This window comes from Eubalaena glacialis, chromosome 3 (genome assembly GCF_028564815.1).
Source record: "Eubalaena glacialis isolate mEubGla1 chromosome 3, mEubGla1.1.hap2.+ XY, whole genome shotgun sequence".
Lineage (NCBI taxonomy): Eukaryota > Metazoa > Chordata > Mammalia > Artiodactyla > Balaenidae > Eubalaena > Eubalaena glacialis.
In genome coordinates this window covers 157,271,635-157,294,280 of record NC_083718.1, presented here as the reverse complement: position 1 = coordinate 157,294,280, position 22,646 = coordinate 157,271,635, and the positions used below count along the sequence as shown (strand labels likewise).

General features: G+C 39.3%; 2 protein-coding genes across 5 annotated transcripts in view; one reads left to right on the top strand and one right to left on the bottom strand.

Annotated features, from left to right (window-relative positions):
- The window catches only part of IPP (intracisternal A particle-promoted polypeptide), a 35,277-nt gene extending 30,507 nt beyond the window's left edge, over positions 1-4,770 (bottom strand). For 2 of the 3 annotated variants that reach the window (XM_061184278.1, XM_061184280.1), the window contains exons 1-2: positions 4,619-4,770; positions 1,411-1,752 (exon numbers count right to left, since the gene is read on the bottom strand). In XM_061184278.1, coding sequence (XP_061040261.1) covers positions 1,411-1,702 — 292 coding nt within the window. In that variant the 5' untranslated portion in view covers positions 1,703-1,752; positions 4,619-4,770. Of the gene's footprint in view, positions 1-1,410; positions 1,753-4,396; positions 4,457-4,618 lie in introns of those variants that run through there. The other variant, XM_061184279.1, reaches the window with a different exon arrangement.
- The window catches only part of MAST2 (microtubule associated serine/threonine kinase 2), a 250,452-nt gene continuing 232,074 nt past the window's right edge, over positions 4,269-22,646 (top strand). The window contains exons 1-3 of one of the 2 annotated variants that reach the window (XM_061184276.1): positions 4,269-4,450; positions 4,836-5,049; positions 5,153-5,235. In XM_061184276.1, coding sequence (XP_061040259.1) covers positions 5,233-5,235 — 3 coding nt within the window. In that variant the 5' untranslated portion in view covers positions 4,269-4,450; positions 4,836-5,049; positions 5,153-5,232. The remainder of the gene's footprint in view (positions 4,451-4,835; positions 5,050-5,152; positions 5,236-22,646) is intronic. The other variant, XM_061184277.1, reaches the window with a different exon arrangement.

The following is a 22,646-nucleotide window of genomic DNA, read 5'->3' as shown; positions in this document are numbered from 1 at the left end:
CATTTTTTCCTGATTGTAAGAGTAATATATATTCATCACAGAAAAAAAACTTTAGGGACTTCCCTGGTGGTGCAGTGATTAAGAATCCGCCTGTCAACAACGCAGAGGACACGGGTTCGATCCCTGGTCCGGGAAGATCCCACATGACGCGGAGCAACTAAGCCTGTGCGCCACAACTACTGAGCCTGCGCTCTAGGGTGAGCGAGCCACGACTACTGAAGCCCACGCGCCTAGAGCCCGTGCTCCGCAACAAGAGAAGCCACCACAATGAGAAGGCCGTGCACCGCAACGAAGAGTAGCTCCTGCTCCCCACAACTAGAGAAAGCCCGTGCACAGCAACGAAGACCCAATGCAGCTAAAAATAAATAAAAAATTAAATCTTTAAAAAAAACTAAAACAAAAAAACTTTAAGGCAGAAAAGCATAAAAATGAAAATCACACATTTTCCCATACACTGACATACACTTTTTTTTTTTGGCCGCACTGCACGACTTGCAGGAAGTGTGGAGTCCTAATGACAGGACCGCCGGGAAATCCCTATATTAACATTAATACTTCAGTGTATCTCTTTCAAATCTTTTTTCCATGTATATTTGTTACATATGACTTATATTTTACACTATGGTTTTTGTGTACATTTCATGTCATTAAAACTCTTCAAAAACTTAAAAATAAAATTTTGTTTAAATTAATACATGCTGATTATAGACATTTTGAGGAAAAAACAAAAAAAAAGGGAAAAATAAGAATCTTCCATATTCCATCATCTAGAGATAAACGCTTATAAATATTCTAGTCTTTTCCTGTGCACAAATACACAAATGAATTTTTTTTTTACAAAATTGGGGTGATATTTATATACAGATTTTTTTCCACTTAATATATTGCAAACATTCTTCCATGAGAATGTATATATGTGTGTGTGTACATATATACAAATATAATTTGTGAGAACTAAAAATTATTCCATTATATATACATGTACCATAGTTTATTTAACCATATAACGTACTGAGGGACAAACTGTATTCCATTATATACTATTATAAATAATGTTACAATAAATGTAAATATTTGCCTGCATCACTAATTAATTCCTTAGGATTCCCAGAAAAGGAATACTGGGTCAAAAGATATGAACTTTTTGTTTTGTTTTGATTTTTTTGGCCGTGCCATGCAGCATTCAGGGATCTTAGTTCCCCGACCAGGGACTGAACCGGCGCCTCCTGCAGTGGAAGGCGAAGTCTTAACAACTGGACCACCAGGGAAGTCCCGATATGAACTTTTTGAAGGCTCATAATAACATATTGTCAAATCACTTTCTATATGTTAGATCAAGTTATATTCCCATAGCAGAACGTGAGTGATTGCATCATTCTTCACTCAAAGCTATAAGTTCACTTAACATACCTGTGTAAATGAAATCTAGAAGTATTTGAAAGATTTCAGCTTCAATTCCTAGAATCTGTACAACATCTTTTGAGGACTCTTTCATTCCTCCAGTGAACAAAGCTGCAAAGTAAGGACTACTGGCAGCCAAAACCAGCCGATGAACTTTGAAAGTTTCCTTTCCAACTTGCAGCTGCACATCACAGAAATGCTGTCCATTTCTCATTTTATTGATCTGGGCCAAGATGAGTTGAGCATGTTTATCTGATGAAAAAGGACTATCACCAGCCTTGGCACAGCCCTCATTAGCCATGATGATGACAGATTAATTAAAAGGACTGTTGCCCATAATCTGGCCCTACCCTGAAAAAAAAAAACAAAAGAACCAAACAATGTATTTTTGTGTTTAACATGTCTTATATTCATACACGTATGAAACATTCCCTATCCTCAAGGAGCTTATAATCTATTTAGGGACATAAAACACATATGAAACAAATAAGGGCTAAATTGTGTGGTACTATTTCTAACAGGGTTTCAAAGAAGGGAATAAATAATGGGGCCTAAAATAATTAGATGGCGCTTCACAGCAGAAATGGAACCTGAACTGGACACTGAGTGACAGTGTATTAAGGTATGAGGAGAGGGCATAAACCCTTTCAGGTGGAGTAAAGAAAATGAGGAAAGGCACAAAAGTATAAAGATATTTTTGTACACTGCAGTAAGGACGCACACATGGCAGCCAAAATAAACTTTCAAAAAGCAATTGTGATCAGGCCAACTGTCTGCTTAAAATCCTTCAATCTGTACACTTCCCTTAGCACACAAAGCCCTTCAAATTTCACCTCTACCTATCCAGTCCTACCTCCTATAATCCTCTTTGAACTTAATACTCCAACAAAACCTAACAATTTGCAGTTCTCTAAACACATCTCTTTCATGGCACCCTTCCCCCACCTTTTCTTTCTGGATCTTTGTTATAAATCAAGACTGTTCAAACTTATTTTCCTCCAGGAAATCTTCCCTGTTCCTCTCTCCTCTGGGTTTGGTGCTCACCCTAACCTTACCTATTTTACAGTATACTATCACATTCTACCTTGTCAGACATTTTACCACCCTACTCCCTAGACAGACACACAGACACACACAAACACACACACACTCTGAAAGTTCCCTGAAAGACAACTCCTTAGGGACTATCTTTCATAGCTGTAGCACCAGTATCTAACATATCTTGTTTTCAAATGTTTGTGAAATAAATGAGCACAAAGAAATAACAATAATAGCTTAGGATGTTTTTGTTTAATTCTGATAACTTTTCCACACATTATGCCAATTGTAATTCTCACAATAATTAAGAGGCTGGAAGAAAAAGATATTGTTATTTGAAATAAGAGAAGGAAACTGAAGCTCAGTTTCCCAAGGTCACAGAGTTAGTATAATGACAGTCCTCGTATTTGAACCCAGGTCTTCTTACTCTAAATCCTTGGTTTTTCCCATCATATCATGTGCATATAAAGAAGGAGCTTTGAAACCCAAGCATAGCAATTTGAACATGAACCTTTACAGGTTTATCGAGAATAAACATGACAATAGTCATGTTTCAGAACTGTTATTTGAGCTTTCAGGGGATGAGCTAAGAGGTAGCAAAGTCTTAGAAAACAGTCTTCCAGCTTTAACAATGAGAATCAAAGGGATAAATCCAAGTTACTTTTTGAATAAAGAAACCATGAGATCCAGTAATATAAGAGATATGGAGATGAAGCACAGGGAAAATCTAAGATGACTAAGGTATTTAGGCATCAAGGAAAATTAGTAATAAGACTGACAGAAATGGTGTGACCTGATGTTAAAAAAAAGGGGGGGCTAAATTTATAGCATTCAAACTTATTAAAGTAAAAATAACTAAGCTGATTATCACGATTATCTAGGAATTAACTTATTGAGAAATTTTATTGAAAAGTTCCGAGGTAGCTGCTAAAACTTCACATGAGCTCCAACATAAATGTCAACATACTACATTTAACTGGCATATAAAAGCAAACAGTGTATTTGTCTCTACATAGAAATTTGACCTGCAGATATTATTAAACATGGCACGGCTGTCAGGCTTTCTTCTGTTTTAGATTTCTTCCTATCAGCAGATTTTGGACCCCACTGGTTTGTTTAATTACAAGGTACCTCCTCTGCCCCCAACTTCAGGGCATCAAGCACAGCTACTGAACTAAAATGCTGCCTCCTGCTACAAAAAAGTTACTGAATTATCCATCCACTCTGGCAGCCGACAGCAGAAATCCTACTCTATTACTACTACGCTTCTTAGTAACTGCTGATACTATCCCACTGCCACTGGAGTACTTCATTCCAAAAGGCGGCACGTGGTATGACCCTATTTCCAAAAGGAAAGAGCATAATTCAGGGACATCGCATACGGATGTAAGCGACGTGCCCCAAGAGACACAAACTTGAAAGGCAGATTTTTTAGGAAACGGTGGAGACGCTCAGAGGAAGTAAAGAGGACCTATGTTTAGTGGCCTCGAAGTCACTGCTGTGAGGATCTGGAAGCTGCTTCATTCAGCAAAGCGTGTCAGAAAGAATCCCAGGACGAGCAAGCGTCAAAAAAAATGAGGCTCTTTGTGCTTGACTTGGGGGCTGGACCTGGAGAGCTAACCCTAAGCTGCTGCGACACTAAAGGCAGATAAACATTCCGGTGCTACCTAAACGGCGGGGAAGACATCTCAAATACTCCTGGTGACAACAGACGGGCCGGAACTCGGCCTCGGATTCCCCAGGGGGGGCGGGGAGAAGAGAGGCAGGAAGGGACCGGACTAGACGACGTTCCGGGCGAAAACACTTCGATTATTAGAGGCACGCCTGAACGGCAGGAGGAAGCCGGTTCCAGAGGCTCCTCGAACTCTCCTCCTCAAGGGTCCCGAGAGCCGGAGAGAGCCGAGGAGGAAATTCCCAATCCCGTCATAGACGCCCCCGGGATGCAGGCCCTTCTTACCCGCCGCTTCCCCTTCCCGCTGGCGCCCGCTCAGGCTCTGCGTGCGCAGTCGCGGTAAGCTAGCGCACAGACGGGGCGGGGAAAGCCCGGCGGGGTGACAAGGCGCGGGTGACTGGGCAGTGCGGACCGCTGAGGGCTTGAGGCGAGGCCCCGCCGGCTGAGGGGACCTCTCCACTCCGCTGGCAGGGCGGGTCTGCGCGTGCGTACTGCTCTTTTGCTCACCGGGAGCCGCGGTTCTTAGTGCGGCGCTGCTGCGGCGCTGGGCTCGTGCTTGACTCCCGGCGGGCAATGGCCTTTGGCCAGCTTAAGCTCCCGCCTTCTGGGGCTGGCCGGCTTGCCCTTTCCACGCCGCCTACCCTCTCTCGATTCTTGGGGCGTCTCCGGCAGCCAGCGCGCCTCAGTGCTAATGAAAGAGTCGGGATCTGCTCTCCTCACACAGCCTATGACGCTGCTCCCCAGGAAGTCAACAACTGGCTGGCTAAAGGGCTTGCAGTTTCCACCTCCAGGCCCATCCATCCTTCCAAAGCTCCTGACTGCCCCACGGAGGGAACACACAGAGTAGAATTCAATGTTACCCACACCCAAGATCTGGACAAAGTCATTTCTGCAGTGAAAGGAATTGCAGGTGTATATGTCACGTCTTTTTCTGCTAGGTACAATATATTTTCCTCTTTTTTGTGTGTATTAATTTGTAAGAGTCTTTCTTACAAATTCTATAACACTGTTATTTAAGTTTACAACAAATCATTTTCCTAGGTCGGTTTACAAAGCAGCATACTTCTCATTTGCATGTGGGTCCCTGAGGAGGAGAACTATGGGATTTTTTCAAAACAAAGATGGTGAGTAACGCACACACAGACACACACACACACAAACACCCCCACATCACCGCACCCCTCGCGCGGGGCTGGGCGCTTCTCTATTCCTTACCATTCACTCAGATCATTTTGAGTCTCTGCCTGACTGAGCCCCGCGCTATGAGTGGATGTCTACTATGAGTGAAGGGACAACTCAAAACGTCCAGTTATTTAAACTGTTGAACCTCATAATATGGCACATTTAAAAATGGCTTTCAAACTTTCGGACCCCAGCTCACAGTGAACAAAAACATTCTACATCAAACCGGATACCACATACCTACCACATAGATAGATATACACATCTGAAACAAAAATTTCACAAAACTCTTGTTGGGGAGGGGGAAATTTCCCCCTCTACTCATCTTGATTTCTTGTGGCTGGACTAATAATAAAATTGACACAAGACAGTTTAACAGGAAAAAAAGGAAAATTTAGTTGTTCACAAGGAAGACTCATAGAAAGGGGCTTAGGAAGTGGCCAAAGCAGACAGCTTTTGTATTTTTAAACAGAGAAACAATTTATGAAGAATTGACAGGACAAAGAAACTAGGTTTTGGGAGTTCAATTAGCGAAAAATCTAAACAGAGTTTGGGCTTGGGGTAGTAAATGGGAGGAAGTAACAAGGTTTGTTTATACAGGCTTGTTGGCCTGAATTCCCTATCTCTGGAGATAAGAGTGTCCTTCTACCTCCAAAAGCAGGGAGTGCACCTTTCACGTGAGAGATTTATTTCCTGCTTTCAGGGAGATAGAAAGGAGGGTTAGAGTGTCTCTCTTGCATTGGCCATCTCTTAAGTTACTTTAATTCAAAAAAATTGGGACTTCCCTGGTGGTGCAGTGGTTAAGAATCCGCCTGCCAATGCAGGGGACACTGGTTTGAGCCCTGGTCCGGGAAGATCCCACATGCTGTTGAGCAACTAAGCCCGTGCGCCACAACTACTGAGCCTGGGTGCCAAAACTACTGAAGCCTGTGCGCCTAGAGCAGGTGCTCCACAGCAAGAGAAGCCACTGCGATGAGAAGCCCACTCACTGCAGCGAAGAGTAGCCCCAGCTCACCTCAACTAGAGAAAGCCCACCTACAGCAACGAAGACCCAACGTGGCCAAAAATAAATAAATAAAATAAATTTATTAAAAAAAAAATCAATATGCCATTGAGGTACATTTTGGGGCAACCTACCCTGGGCCCCAACACTTATTTGCTACCAGCAATGCACTAAATTTCTATTGCTTCTTTTTGATTTCATTACCAAAAAAATGCTGAAAGGGAACTGTTGTAAGGAAAAATTGTCAAAGACTTGGAAATGAGCAAAAGAAATTACTTTTCAGTGTAAGCCTGGGCATTGTCTAGCAGACAGTTGAAGGATTTGAATGCATAGGGATGTCTTTCTGTTGACTAAGATCTTTTACAAGAAAACTGGTAATATTTAGAATAATTCTTGTCCACGTCGAAGAAAAGATACCCCCAAACATTACATTTTATTGACCTATAGGGTATTAAACCACTTTGCCTCTGTTAGCGAATTCATTTCAATATTCTTGTTTCTTAGCAAATTCGTACAACATTCCTGTAACATTTTACTGGCTCACTCATTAATTAATGAGATAAATAACATTTTGACGTGTTTATTTTATATTTCTGTGAAAATCGTCAGTTTACCTTTCAGAAAATTATACCTCAGCACCACTAAAATTAATTTCACATTTACTATTGTATTGCACCTAGCAATTTGAAAACTGGTGCTTTAAAGCATATACCTAGGAGCAGAATTGCTGGAACATAGGATATGTGCATCTTCAATTTCACTAGAAAATACTTCTTTTCCAAACTCATTTTTCCAGTTTACATTTCCACCAGCAGCAAATGAGAGTTGCCTGGCTTCACATCCTTGCCAACATCTAGTATCATCAGATGTTTCAATTTTGTATAATCTGATGAGTGTAAAATAGTATTTTATTTTTATTATAATTTACATTCCCTGATTATTAATGAAATCAGGCAGTAAAAAGATGTTTATAAGCTGCTATGGACTGAATTTTGTCCCCCCACAATTTGTATGTTGAAGCCCTAACTCCCAATGTGATGATATTTAGAGATGGGGCTTGAGGGAGTTAATTAGGATTAGATGAGGTCATGAGGATGGGGCCCTCATGATGGGATTAGTGCCCTTATAAGAAGAGACACCAGAGCATGCTTGCTCTCCCTCACTCCACCCACACATGCATGATAGAAGGCCATGTGAGTATCTAGTGAAAAGGTGGCCAACTAGCCCCCATTCGCATAAAAAAGCAGTCAGAAGAGCACACAGGGTGATGATGGCTGCCTACCACCAAGCCGAGAGAGAGAAGCCGCAGAATGAAACCTACCTGGCTGGCAACTTGATCTTGGATTTTCCAGTCTCCAGAACTGTGAGAAATAAATTTCTGTTGTTTAAGCCAGGGGTCCGCAACCCCTGGTCTGCAGAGCGGTACCAGTCCACAGCCTGTTAGGAACCCAGCTGCACAGCAGGAGGTGGGTGCTGAGTGAGCAAAACTTCATCTGCCGCTCCCCATCGCTTGCATTACCGCCTGAACCATCTCCCCTCCCACCCCCGTGGAAAAATTGTCTTCCAGGAAACCAGTCCCTGGTGCCAAAAAGGTTAGAGACCACTGATTTAAGTGACCCAGTCTGTGGAATTTTGTTATGGCAGTCAAAGCAAACTAATACATAGGCCAGTTAAGTTTCCTTTTGTGTAAAATGGCTATACATGTGTTTTGCCCAGTTTTCCATTGAATTTTTAGTTTCTTATTGATATTTAGGATGTTTTATGATTATATGTGTTGCCAAGTTTTTATTCATTATCTCTCTCTCTCTCTCTTTTTTTTTTTGGCCACACCGTGTGGCTTGCGGGATCTTAGTTCCCTGACCAGGGATCGAACCTGTGCCCCCTGCAATGGAAGCACGGAGTTCTAACCACTGTACCACCAGGGAATTTCCTTCATTGTCTCTTTTAATGAACAAAAATTTATAATTTTACCAATGTATTAGTCTATTTATTTATGTTTTGCACTTTTGGTATATTGCCTAAGAAATTCTTCTCCTCCCCAATGTTATAAAGATATTATATTATATTTTCTTCTAAAAGTGTTATAATGTCTCTTTTCACATTTACTTCTTTAAGTCACTAGTAATTAATTTTTGAGTATGGATTGGAATAGGGATCCAATTTTTTTCCCCATATGAATAACAAATTTTCACAACATTATTTACTGAATATTTCATATTTCCTCACTAATCTTCAATGCTAGCTCTCTCCCATTTTATGTTTCCTTTTGGGCTGGAATCAGTTCTCTGTTCAGTTATACTGGTCTATTCATACATGCCCTGCTGCTTTAATTACTATACTTTTGTAATGAGTCTTGATATCTGGTAGAATAAGTTTCCCCGTCTTGTTCTTCTTCAGTGGTGTCTTGGCTATTCTTGGAACACCTGGTTCTTCCACATAGATTTTAGAACCAACCTGTCAAGTTTCACACACAAATACATACAAGGGGGGAAGGAGGGGTTCTACTAATATTTCAATAAACGTATAGGACAATTTGGAGAGAATTAACACCTTCATAATACTGAATACTTTTATCCATTAACAAAATTAAATTTTAGAAAAGTTTAAAGTTTTATATTTTTATTCATAAGGGTCTTATATATCTTTTATTAAATTTATTCCTGAGTACTTTCTCTTTGTACTATTATAAATAATATCTTTTTAAGAATTACATTTTATGTTTGTTGGGGTACTTCTGTGTGTTGATTTTATGGACAACAACATTGCTTAATTCACTTATTAATTAAAAAATTATCCATAGGGGCTTTGGGATTTTTCTGTGTAAATAATCATATCATCTGCACATATGACAGTTTGTTTCTTTTTTTCCAAACCTTATACCTTATGTTTATTTTTCTTGTCTTACTCAGCTAGCTAAGATCTCCAGTGTGAGGTTGACTGCAGATGCAGAGTAAGGTAGGAATTAATGCATAGACTTTGGAGCCAAATGCCTAAGTACAAAATCTAGCCCTGCCACTCAGTCCTTAAGCAATCTATTTAACTTTTCTTGAAACTCAGATATCTCAAGTTGAACTATGCCTAATTATTGTACTTCATATCGTTGTTGTAAGGATTAATTTAACATATATAAAGCAGTTAGTATCTGGCAACTGTTAGCACTTTAAAATTATTAATAAAACAAAAATAGTAATAATAGGGACTTCCCTGGTGGTCCAGTGGTTAAGAGTGCATGCTTCCATTGCTGGGGACTCAGGTTCTATCCCTGTTCAGGGAACTAAGATCCCTCATGCCATGCGGTATGGCCAAAAAATTAAAAACATTTTTTTTAATTTCAAAAATAAATGTAATAATAAATAAAGTATCCTTACACAGGTCCTGATTTTAAATGATATTTTACTGTTAAATATAATGTTTGCTGTAGGGTTTTTTTGGTAGGCATATTTTTATCAGGTAGTTCCCTTCAAATCCATCTACAACTACTACAGTTAGTACTACTACAACTGATAACGATGATGATAATACTGAACACATATGGTATTTGTTATGCTTTTAACCCTTAAATTTATTGCATCTCCTGAGTATTTCATGAATTGACTTTTAGCAAACACTTTTTCTGTATCTTTTTTTAAAAACTGAAGTATAGTTGATTTACAATGTTGTGTTAGTTTCAGGTATACGGCAAAGTGATTCTTTCTATATATATTGTTTTTCAGATTCTTTTCCATTATAGATTATTACGAGATATTGAATATAGTTCCCTGTGCTATACAGTAGGTCCTTGTTATTTATCTATTTCATATATAGTAGTGTGTATCTGTTAATTCCAAACTCCTAATTTATCCCTCCCCCTGCCTTTCCCTTTTGGTAACCACAAGTTTACTTTCTATGTCTATGAGTCTGTTTCTTTTTTGTAAATAAGTTCATTTGTATCATTTTTTTTTAGATTCCACATATAAGTAATATCATGTGATATTTGTCTTTCTCTGACTGACTTCACTTTATGATATAAAGTATGATAATTTCTAGGTCCATCCATGTTGCTGCAAATGACATTATTTCATTCTTTTTTATAGCTGAGTAATATTTCATATACATATAATGGAATATATATATACTCCACTGAAATATATAGATATATATATTACATCTTCTTTATCCATTCATCTGTTGATGGACAGTTAGGTTGCTCCCATGTCTTGGCTATTGTAAATAGTGGTGCTATGAATTCTGTATCTGTTTAGATGATCATGTGATTTTTCTTCTTTAGCCCGTTAATGTGCTAAATTGCATTAATAGATTTTTTAATGCTAAACTAATCTTCATTTCTGATGCAAATTTCACTTGGTCCTCATGTGTTTATCATTAATTTAACATTGCTGGATTTGCTTTGCTAACACTTTTTAAAAATATATTTATTTATTTATTTGGCTGTGCCAGGTCTTAGTTGCAGCATCTGGGATCTTTGTTGTGGCACGTGGACTCTTAGTTGCAGCATGCATGTGGGATCTAGTTCCCTGACCAGGGATCGAACCCAGGCCCCCTGCTTTGGGAGCACAGAGTCTTAACCATTGGACCACCAGAGAAGTCCTGCTGAGACTTTGCTTAGAATATGTGCATCAATATTCGTGAGTGAGCCTAACCTTTTATTTTCCTTTGTTACACTACTCTTTTCTGATTTAAGTATCAAGATTATACTAACTAATCCCCGACATGGTTTTAGGAGTGTTTTTCCTTTTTCTTTTTTGTTTTTCTCTGCATGAGTCTGAGTAAGATTGGAATTGAGTAAGACAGAAGCTGTTGAACTTGCCTGTAAAAATATATGGATCTGTTGTTTTCTTTGTGCAAAGATTTTTAACTGTTGATTCAATCTCTATCACATTTTCACCTTATTCTTGAGCAATTTTGCTAATTTATATTTTTCTATAAATTTGTTCTATTTAATTAAAATTTCAAATTCATTCACAGACAATGAAACAATAACATTGTTAACAATATTCTCAAATTTTAATCTCTGCTATTATCTATAGTCATGGCTCCTTTTTTATTTTTAATATTTATTTATGACATCTTTTTTTCTTGATAAATCCTGCTACATGTTTCTCAATCTTATTATTCTTTTCAAAGAACTGACTTTTGGCTTGTTGATCCTCTCCACTTTATCTTTGTTTCCTACCTCATTATTTTCTGTTTTTATGTTTATTATTTCCTTATTTTAGCTTTCATTGAATTTATTCTTTTCCTCTTTATCAGTTTAAGTTTTTCAGTTGCTTAGTTCCTGACTTTTCAGTCTTTCTTATTTTAAAATATAGGTTTAAGGCTATAAATTTCTGTCTAAATATCGCTTATAATGTAAGCATGAATAGTACCCCTGGGAGTTAGGTAACAAAGTAGCCCTGTTGGTTATAGATAGAAAAGAGGTAGAACTGACTACTGAAACATTATTAAATTTCCTGGCAGTAGTGCTTAAAAGCTCAGGCTCTGAAATCAGAATGTCTGAGTTGAAAACTTAGACTCTGACTCTTACTAGCTGTGTGACTTTTGGCTAGTTACTTAACTTCTCTATGTTTCAGTTTCTTCATTAGTAAAATGGAATGAATATCTATCTACTTATGGTGGTGTTATAAGTATGAAATGAGTTAATGCATGTAAAGTATTTATGCCATTTTCAGGAAGAAACATTAGCTCTTACTTTTCTTACATGTCTTTGTTGGTTGAAATGAGTGACCATGAATTTAGAGTGGCATCAATCTACCCAGCTGAATGATTTTTCTTCAGCAGTGCTCCACAACCTGTCTGGATGCAGAAAATCAACCATTTGAATTGATCTAGGGTTAAGGTTTTGCTATGTAGGTACCATGAAAAGAAAATCGGTCAAGGACCTTGAGAATTTTAATAAGATAGTGGTTGAATGGACTAGAAGAGTCCTTCTCAGAAGCCACAAGAAACTTGTTCATTGTAGCATGGCAACATACTCGAGGCCCCCAGATTAAGTCCTAGGTCTACCATTTGCGAAGATTCTCCTCTTGGTAATTTTCTATTTTTACTGAACTGAGGAAGGAAGAGAAAGGAGTCATGATAGCAAGCTTCACTTACTCATTTATTCAACTAGTACTTAATGAGAGTCCACAATGTGCCTGGCACTTCAGGTCATGGCGATATAGCACTGAACAAAACAAAGTTCTTGCTTTTGTGGGATTACATGCTAGTTGGGGAGGCAGAAAATAAACAAATAAATGAATAAATATGATATGTCAGGGGATGATAAGTGTTATGAAGAAGAATAAAGAAGGATAAGAGAATAGAGAGTGACATATTGAGGAAGGGAGTGCTGTTCAAGACAATGTGATCAGGGACAGCCTTCTAAGAAGATAACATTTGATCAGAGGCCTGCATGGAGAGAGAGACCATGTAGAGGAGAATTCTAGGCAGATAGAAAAGTAAACACAAAGGTCCTATGGTGAGAATATGCTTAGAATGTTTAAGGAACAAGGAAGCCATTGTTACTAGAGAAACATTAGGAAGGGGGAAGAGGCTCATAGGATATGAAGGCAGATGGGCAGCTAGGAGCAGTATCATGTAGTGCTCTGTATGCCAGTAGAAGACCTTTGGCTTTTCTTCTGAGTGAAATAATTATTCTATTGTGTTTAGTTTTGTTGTTATTTGTTTTGTTTTGTTTTTTGAATGACAAATGGCTCTCACACATTTCTGTATATAAAACCCCAGTCAAGTTGTTTGACATCAGTCTTTTGAGTCCTTAAAGAACTAAGTGTGCCCAGAGATCTGATTGCTGGCAGTCAGTGGACGGGACTATAAGGCCAGTTTCTCTGTCTAGCCTAGGTACTCTTCTCCCCTATGTCCAGATCTCTCTCCTTTTCTTTTCTCATTGGTTGTAAACTTTAGTCATTATGTCATTTTTGTCTCCAACTAGCCCTGAGAGACCAGGACATACAGATTTGGGGAGTAACTGAGCAAGCAAATTGCAAGGCTAGGTGGATGTGGTCATTGTGAGATGTAGAATTTCAGCAGTTCTAGGCGGTGACCTGAGCCAGGATGAGATCTTGGAAACAGATGCTTGAAGTGGAGTGGAGAAGAAACAGGCATAACTCACCTACTCTTGATAAATGTTTAAAACTAACAACACTTTTTTAAAAAGTCAAGTTTATTGAGGTATAATTTATATACAATAAAATTCACTCTTTTTGACTGTATAGTTCTACGTTTTCACAAATGTATTGTACTAGTCCAGGTTATCCTTAAAGCAGATGCCAATGTGAGATTAAACATACAAGGTTTTTTGTTTTTTTTGTTTTTTTTTTACTGCAGTGCGCAGCCTGTGGAACTTCCCCAGTCAGGGATCAAACCCATGCCCCCTGTGTTGGAAGTGCAGAATCTTAACCACTGGACCACCAGGGAAGTCCAAGGAGTTTTTTTTTTTTTTTAGGACAGTGCTTGTAATAGTAATGAGAAGGGAGCCAGGCAAGGGTGGGAGAGCTCTCTGATCACAATGCAAGCCTGATCCTGAGTGAAAAGAGAAGGAAAAGAGGTTGGGAGTGTCCTTGAATGCTAGGAAATCTAAGGAAAGATCAGTAAGCAAGGACCCTGGGAGTCTTTGAGCTAAAGTTGACCTTCTAAGGACCTTTCCACAATAGACCTGCCTTAGTACCCTTGCTGTGCCCAGTTGTTGTCTGAGACTAGCCCATTGAAATGTAGCATTGGTTCAAATATGGTGATGGATTTCTGGGCCCAGCAGCTAGGACTTTGGTCAGTTATGTTCCCTGTTGTTGAAAGTGTGCGAGGCACACTCATGTGTCCATCACAAGTATAAAGTCATGTACCTGCCACAATCAAGATATTAACTATTTCCAACACCCCATAAACTGACATAACTTTTTTTTTTTAAATTTTTTTTCTTTTAATTTTATTTATTTATTTATTGGCTGTGTTGGGTCTTCGTTGCTGTGCGCGGGCTTTCTCTAGTTGCGGCAATTGGGGCTACTCTTCATTGCGGTGCGCGGGCTTCTCTTTGCAGTGGCTTCTCTTGTTGCGGAGCATGGGCTCTAGGTGTGCGGGCTTCAGTAGTTGCAGCACACAGACTCAGTAGTTGTGGCGCACAGGCTTAGTTGCTCCACAGCATGTGGGATCTTCCTGGACCAGGGATTGAACCCGTGTCCCCTGCATTGGCAGGCAGAGTCTTAACCACTGTGCCACCAGGGAAGTCCCTGACATAACTTTTGAAGTCTTGTTTTCCTTTATTTTCTAACCACAAGTATTTTCATTATCTCCAAAGTTCTTCAGCAAATTGCTTGGTAAACTTCTGGGACCAGTTATCATAGTGTATCTCAACAGCTTAATATATGGTTTCCATTAATAACTGAATTCATCATGCCAAAGAGGCAGCTTTTCACTCCCACTGGGCAGTTCAAGGATCAGAATCTTAGTAATATATAATCCCTTTCGGTATGGTGAACAGGCTTTATACTCTCGTACCAGTTAGTCATTGGCTTCCACAGGGATGAAAGTCATTTAACCTTCCAGACATCTCTGGATGAGGCAGCTAATGTCAATTGTCAAGAGAAGTGCAGATGTGGACTTCCCTGGTGGTGCAGTGGTTAAGAATCCGCCTGCCAATGCAGGGGACACGGGTTCGAGCCCTGGTCCAGGAAGATCCCACATGCCACAGAGCAACTAAGCCCATGCACCACAACTACTGAGCCTGCACTCTAGAGCCCACCTTTCACAACTACTGAGCCTGTGTGCTGCAACTACTGAAGACTGTGCACCCTAGAGCCTGTGCTCTGCAACAAGAGAAGCCACCGCAATGAGAAGCTAGCGCACTGCAATGAAGAGTAGCTCCCGCTCGCCGCAACTAGAGAAAGCCCGCACGCAGCAACAAAGACCCAATGTAGCCAAAAATAAATTAAAAAAAAGAAAAAAGAGAAGTGCAGATGTGAGCCATTATCAGCCAACAGCCACAGCAGTTGGGGGATGGTTGTACCAGCCTAGTAAAGAAGATCTGCAACATTATCTGCTGTGCCCAGTATCACATTCAATTGTCACGAGGTTCTATCAATCCTATTCTCTCAATATCTCTTGTTATATTCTGATTACCATTGGGTTATCCCACCCTCTTTCATCATTTCTTGCCTGGAAAACTGCAGGCCATCATCATCTCTTACCTGGATTATCACAATAGCATCCTAACCAGTCTCCCTCTTTTAGATCTTGTTCAATTCCAATCCATTCTCTACAGAGCAAGTAAAATGATCCATTTAAAACATAAGGTACCTTTTCATGATAAAAACACACAATAAACTAGGAATAGAAGGGAACTCCACCTATCTGATAAAGGGCATGTATAAAACCCCCCACAGCTAACAGCATTGATAGTGAAAGACTAAATACTTTCCTCTTAAGATCAGGAATAAGACAAGGATGTCTGCTCTCATTTCTATTCGACATTGTGTGGGAGGTTTAACCAGGGAAGTTAAGAAAGAAAAAGAAATAAAAGGCATCCAGATTGGAAAGGAAGAAGTAAACAGTTTCTATTTGCAGATGACATGATCTTGTATAGAAAATCCTACAGAATCCACACACATACACAAAAACTATTAGAACTAATAATTGAATTTGGTAAGGTTGCTGAATACAAGACCAATGTACAAAAATCAGTTGTATTTCCATGCACTAGAAATGAACAAAATTAAAAAAAAATTTCATTTATAATAGCTTCAAGAATGATAAAATACTTAGGAGTAAATTTAACAAAAGAAATATGAATGTAACTGAAACTACAAAACATGGTTGAAAGAAATTGAAGGAGAACCAAATAAATGGAAAGACATCCTGTGTTCATGGATCATAAAACAATCTGTTAAGATAGCAATGCTCCCCAAATTGATCTCAGATTCAATGAAATCTCTCTAAAAAAAAAACCCAGCTGGTTTCTTTGTAGAAACTGACAAGTTGATCCTAAAATTCATATGGAATTCAGGGGACCCAGAATAGCCAAACCAATTTTTAAAAAGAAAACAATGTTGGAGGACTTACGTTTACCAATTTCAAAACCTGCTACAAAGCTACAGTAACTAAGACAGTGTGGAGCTGGCATAAGGATAGACATATAGATAAGTGAATAGAATTGAGAGTTCAGCAATAAACCCTCATGTCTATGGTCAATTGATTTTCTTTCTTTTTTTTTTCATTTTTTAATGACAATTATTTATTTGGCTGCGTTGGGTCTTCGTTGCCGTGCGCAGGCTTTCTCTAGTTGCGGCGAGCAGGGGCTACTCTTCATTGTGGTGCGTGGGCTTCTCATTGCGGTGGCCTCTCTTGTTGCAGAGCACAGGCTCTAGGCACACGGGCTTCAGTAGTTGCAGCACGCAGGCTCAGTAGTTGTGGCTCGCGGGCTCTAGAGCGCAGGCTGGTAGTTGTGATGCACGAGCTTCATTGCTCCGTGGCATGTGGGATCTTCCCGGACCAGGGATCAAACCCGTGTCCCCTGCATTGGCAGGAGGATTCTTAACCACTGCGCTACCAGGGATGTCCCTATTGTTTTCTTTCTAATTTTACAAGCAGTATATGTTCACTGCAGACAACTAGAAATACATAAAAGCATAAAGTAAAAAATAACAATCACCCATAATCCTCACCCTGCAGAGATAACCACCAAGCACTTTTTAAAAAAAATTATTTATTTATTTTGGCTGCACGGGGTCTTAGTTGTGGCATGTGGGATCTTTAGTTGCAGCATGCAGACTCTTAGTTGCAGCACGCATGCAGGATCTAGTTCCCCGACCAGGGATTGAACCCGGGCCCCCTGCATTGGGAGTGAGGAGTCCTACCCACTGGACCACGAGGGAAGTCCCACCACCATTAGCATTTTGATGCATATCCTCTCAGTGTCCATGCATTTTATTTTTAATTTAAGTATATTGTATGGTCAATTGATTTTCAACAGAGATGCCAGGACAATTCAAAGGGAAAAGCTGAGTCTTTTCAACAAATGGTGCAGGACAACTGGTTACTGCATGCAAAAGAATGAAGGTGGACCTCTCTCTCACACCATATACAGAAGTCAGCTCAAAATGGACCAAAGGCATAAATATGAGAGCCAAAGCTATAACATCTTAAAAGAAAACATAGGGAATTCCGTGGCGGTCCAGTGGTTAGGACTCAGCGCTTTCAATGCTGGGGCCCAGGTTCAATTCCTGGTCACAGAACTAAGATCCTGCAAGCCGTGCGGCCAAAAAAAAAAGAACGAAAGAAAGAAAACATAGGCACAAATTTTCATGACTTTGGGTTAGGTAACGGTTTCTTAGATACAACACCAAAAGCACAAGTGGCAAAATAAAAAATAGATAAATTGGACTTCATCAAAATTTAAAACTTTTGTGCTTCAAGCGACACTGTTAAGAAAGTGAAAATAATTAGCAAGGATGAGCTTTTCATGTGCCTTTTGGCCATCTGTATGCAAATGATGTATTATTGACAGTTTACATAATCCAGATCTATGCATCATCGTGGTGGGTCATGTGACCCCTTACAAGATCAAGAAGGAATGCTGTCTTTTAAGGAGTTGTCTTGTTTATGCTAGGAGAATTTTGCTCTTTACGGTTGAATAAGTTTTTCTGTCATTGGGGGAGATTTGGTGATGCATAACTCAGGTACACAATGCACAGTGTGGGGAGAGAGGAGGCCGAAGTGCAGAGATTTTTTTGTTTAAATTTCTCTTGTCATGCCATAAAAATATGACTTTTATTTCACAGTACATTTTAGTATCATTATGAAATCATAGATTATATATTTGATTTGGTTCAACTCATTGAAGTCATTCTTCTTTTCAATACTCAAATTATCCTATTTTTGGCTAGTGGGAATCCCTTTCTAGTTGGCTCCTGTATCATTTTGATGTACCACCAGTAGTCTTTGATAACTTTCTTGCTTTGGGGCACAACAAGATATTTCAGGCTCATCTTGACATTTCTTGTCCCAGGCCTGGGAATCAGCCACTTATCCAAGGACCTCTAGATCCTTTATTTTTATTTATTTATTTATTTAGGCCATGCTGCACAGCTTGCAGGATCTTAGTTCCCTGACCAGGGATCTAACCCACACCCTCAGTAGTGAAAGAGCAGAGTCCTAACCACTGGACCACCAGGGAATTTCCTCTAGATCCTTTTTAATGAGAAATGGTATTTAGACACCACAATCTTGGTATCAGAGGGAACTAACTACTACTGTTAGAACATACCTCATTTTTAAAAAAGATCCTGAGTTGTTAGTACATGGTTTGGATAATATCACTGTTCTCCTCACATGGTTATGTTAAAGACTAGAGAATGGAGACTTTCCAATAAAGCAATCTATTTCACATAGCCTGAATTTATTAACCAGAAGCTCACTATTGTTTGTTTTTCTCTTTTTCATTTCTCCTGAGAAATAAAAATTTGAGCTGGAAATGAGGAGTAGGGAAGAAAAGTGTTTTGATAAAAAAGCTTGCTTTTAGGTTTCAACAGAAAATTTATTGTAGAATTACCAGAGACAGAGACAAGATGGAATTTCTCATATTAGCCAAAGAAATATATAACCTTGAAATGCAGAGGAGATCGAAAACATCTCAGTGGTTCCTTCAGGAAGAGGGGTATGGAAGAAAAGGTGTGTCAGCAAGTTATAGGAAGTACCTACTACTTCATTTTGGTGCCCAGTCCAGAAGTGCTCAATTATTCTGCAGAGTCATTGTATATACTAATTTGGCAAGCAAATTAATAGAGAATAAAAGAACAGGTAAATAGCTTATTTACACATGAGAATAGAACTGAACTCAAAGTTCACAGTCCACCAGTGTCCTTACTTCCCTCAAAACTTAAAACTTCTTGAATCTTGGTTGAGGATTACTCTCCATCTAAAACATGCATTGGTTTTGACCCTTATCTAATACTCATGGATTTATTTTGGTTAAGAGAAGAGATGAATGCTGGCTGAACATTTTGTGATCTGGATTACATTTCCTCTAGGGGTCAGTTTCAGGGCTTCCAGGGAGTTGGGTTTAGCCAGAGAATCACACCTCAAACAGGATGTTTTTCCAACTGGGTCTTTTTTCACAAAGTACTTTTCAAAGACAGTTGCTTATCTCAAAGGCAGCAGTTCTCAACCTTGGCTGCTCATTAGAATAACCTGAGGAGTTTTAAAAATGATACCATGCCTGGGACTTCCCTGGTGGCGCAGTGGTAAAGAATCCGTCTGCCAATTCAGGGAACATGGGTTCGATTCCTGGTCTGGGAAGATCCCACATGCCGCGGAGCAACTAAGCTCGCGCGCCACAACTACTGAGCCTGCGCTCTAGAGCCTGTGCTCTGCAACAAGAGAAGCCACCGCAATGAGAAGCCCGCACACCACAACAAAGTAGCCCCCGCTCACCACAACTAGAGAAAGCCCGCTCGCAGCAACGAAGACCCAACGCAGCCAAAAAATAAATAAATTTAATAAATAAATAAATAAAATAAAAAATAAAAACCCTTCCCCCGAAAGCCATTGGGGAGTTTGGGTCTTTAAAAATAATAATACAAAATAAATAAAACAATACTATGCCTAACCCCCAGAGATGCTGATTAAATTGTTTTGGGGTAGGGCACAGGCTTCTTAAGTTCTAAAAAGTCCCAGGTGATTCTAATGTGCAGCTAGCGATGAGAACTACTGTACTAAACAGAGTAAAAAACCTGAAGGATTTTGGGTTTAAAAAAAAAGGTATCTTTGATAATAGGGCAAAAAAGATATACACAGAGGACAGTATATTCCAAACTGTTTGATTATATACTCCATCAGTAAGATATTTTAAGTGCATTCCAAATATAGGTATATTTATTTTTGTGTAAATTATGTATAGCACAAACTATAAAATTAAAAGATGATATAAATATGACAATTTTTTAAAAAGTTTTCATTTCATTATGAATGGTATAAAAAACTCTTTAATTTCTTTCTATAGAGAGCAATGAGAGAGAGTAGGCTTAATTCTTCCTAAAAATCTTGACTGATTATCTTGTGCAACAGTAATTTGAAAATCTAGTTCTAAGTGTAATTCATTTATATACTTGATTTTAATGTATATTCTAGTTTAAAAAGTTAATTAGGGAAAGGATCCATGAGTCCTTTCAGTCCTGACACTAAAAGATGTGAATAACTAAGTGACTGTATTCGCTATCTGCTGCTATGTAACAATAGTGTCATGAATTTAGTAACTTAAAGCAACACACATTTATTATCTCATAGTCCCAGAGAATCAGGAACCAGGGCATGGTTTAGTTGGATCCTCTGTTTCAGGGTCTCACAAAGTTATAATTAGCTTGTTTACCAGGGCTGCCATCTCATCTGAGGCTTGACTGGATAGGGACTCACTTCCAAGCTCGTGTGGTTGTTGGCAGCATTCAGTTCCTTGCAGGCTGCTAGACTGAGGGCCTCTGTTTCTGGCTGGCTGTCAACAGGAGGCCACCTCAGCTCTTTGCCAGGTGTTCCTCTCCATATGGCAGCTCACAACATGGCAGCTTGTTTCTTTCAAGTCAGCAAAGGAAAGATACTCTCCAAGTAAGACAGTTACAGTCTTAGGTAATGCAATCACTTACAGATAACCTTTGCCGTATTCTGTTGGTTAGTAGCAAGTTACAGGTCTACACGCACATTCAAAGGGAAGGGATCATATAAGAGGCAAGGATCATGGAGCCCACCTCAGAGTCTGTCCACCACAGTAACTAAATACCTAAATACACAAGTGAAAGAGGGAAAAGGGAAAGCTATTTTTCATGGTAACAGGTGTCGACTGAAAAAGAATGCACAACCTAAAAGTTGAGAATTATGTTTTATTTGGTGAACTTTCTAAGGACCTCAACCCTGGGAGGCAGCCTCTCAGATAGCTCTGAGGGACTGCTCCCAAGAGGTAAGGGAGGAGCCAGGATATATAGGAGTTTTTGCAACAATGACCAGGTAGTGAAAACATCAAAGATCACTGTTAATTAAAGAAAACCAGATATCTCAAGTAAATGAATTTAGCACTTTTCTATGTATGGGAAGATGCAAGAGTCTGGACTCACTGAAATCATTCCTCTGATATTCACCTTAGCTATCTAGAGCTAGTATCCTGTTCTTTCCCATCCTGAGTCCACTCAGGGTGCACCCCTGGGGTGGCTGTGGTGGCTGAGGGCTGGGCAGCAGGGAGCCTGTTTACCTCCATCCTGAGTTCCCACAGGGCTCACCTTTGGGGGTGGCTGCTGTGATGGCTGCAACATCCTTTGTTGACTGACAGGGTGGGCAACATTTTTCATTCACACAGGCCAACTTATCAACGTAGAAGGAATAGTAGACGGGAAATTATTATTTTCCAACCATCTTAGCAATAAATGATATAAATAAGAATAATCAATGGAATAAGCATATAAAAATATGTTGGAGAACAGGACATTTACATAGTCGCAAAGTATCTCCTCATAGACTTCTGCTTCCAACCATAATTTACCCTCTGGCATAAAAAAAAATCTAAAAATCTGAAGAAAATATTTGAAACAACTTTCAGATATTAGAAAACAGGCAGAACAGGAGAGTTATCCTTGAGAGAAAGGAAACAAATGTGGTGAGTTCTATAATTGCCCCAGCTTACTTCATGGAGTGCATTCCCTGCCACAGTTCAAGGAGGGAGAACCCAGAGTTCAGCATTCTCCCTGAGTTGAGGAGACAAAGTTGAGAATTTGAGGAGGCCAAGTTGGACAGAATTTTCAGGGTAAAGTACCAGAGAGGAGAGAGCAGCACAAAGAAGAAAGAGCTGAAAAGGGTAAGCAATTTGGAGATCTTCAGAAGGTTCTCCTCATGTCTTCATCTGGGTACTGATCAGTACATGTGCATAAGAAAACTATCCAAGTCTTGGGAAAGTAGGTGGAAAAATTCTGGCCTCACTTAGCCTAGAAACGTTTCATGTCCCCCAAAGCCAGAATACATCATCAGGTAGTGTACCCAGAAGAGTATTGCTTCACTTGTGTGGCAAAATTAGCCCTAGACTAAAAGTTGCTCTGGTCCCAAGTAACAAAGCTTAAAAGCAAGCCTTGAAAGGATCAAACTATTTCTTGGAAAAAAGCTCAAGAATATTTATAGGAATGCAAAAAATATCCAGCACCCAATAATTGACAAAGTTAAGGCATCCAACCAAAAATTACCAGTCATGTAAAGAAGCAAATAATATAACCTATAATGAGGGGAAAAATCAATCAGTAAGCAACAGATCCAGAAATGACACAAATGATAGAATTAATAGACAAGGACATTAAAATTATTATAACTACATTTTGTATGTTCAAAAAAGTAGAAGGA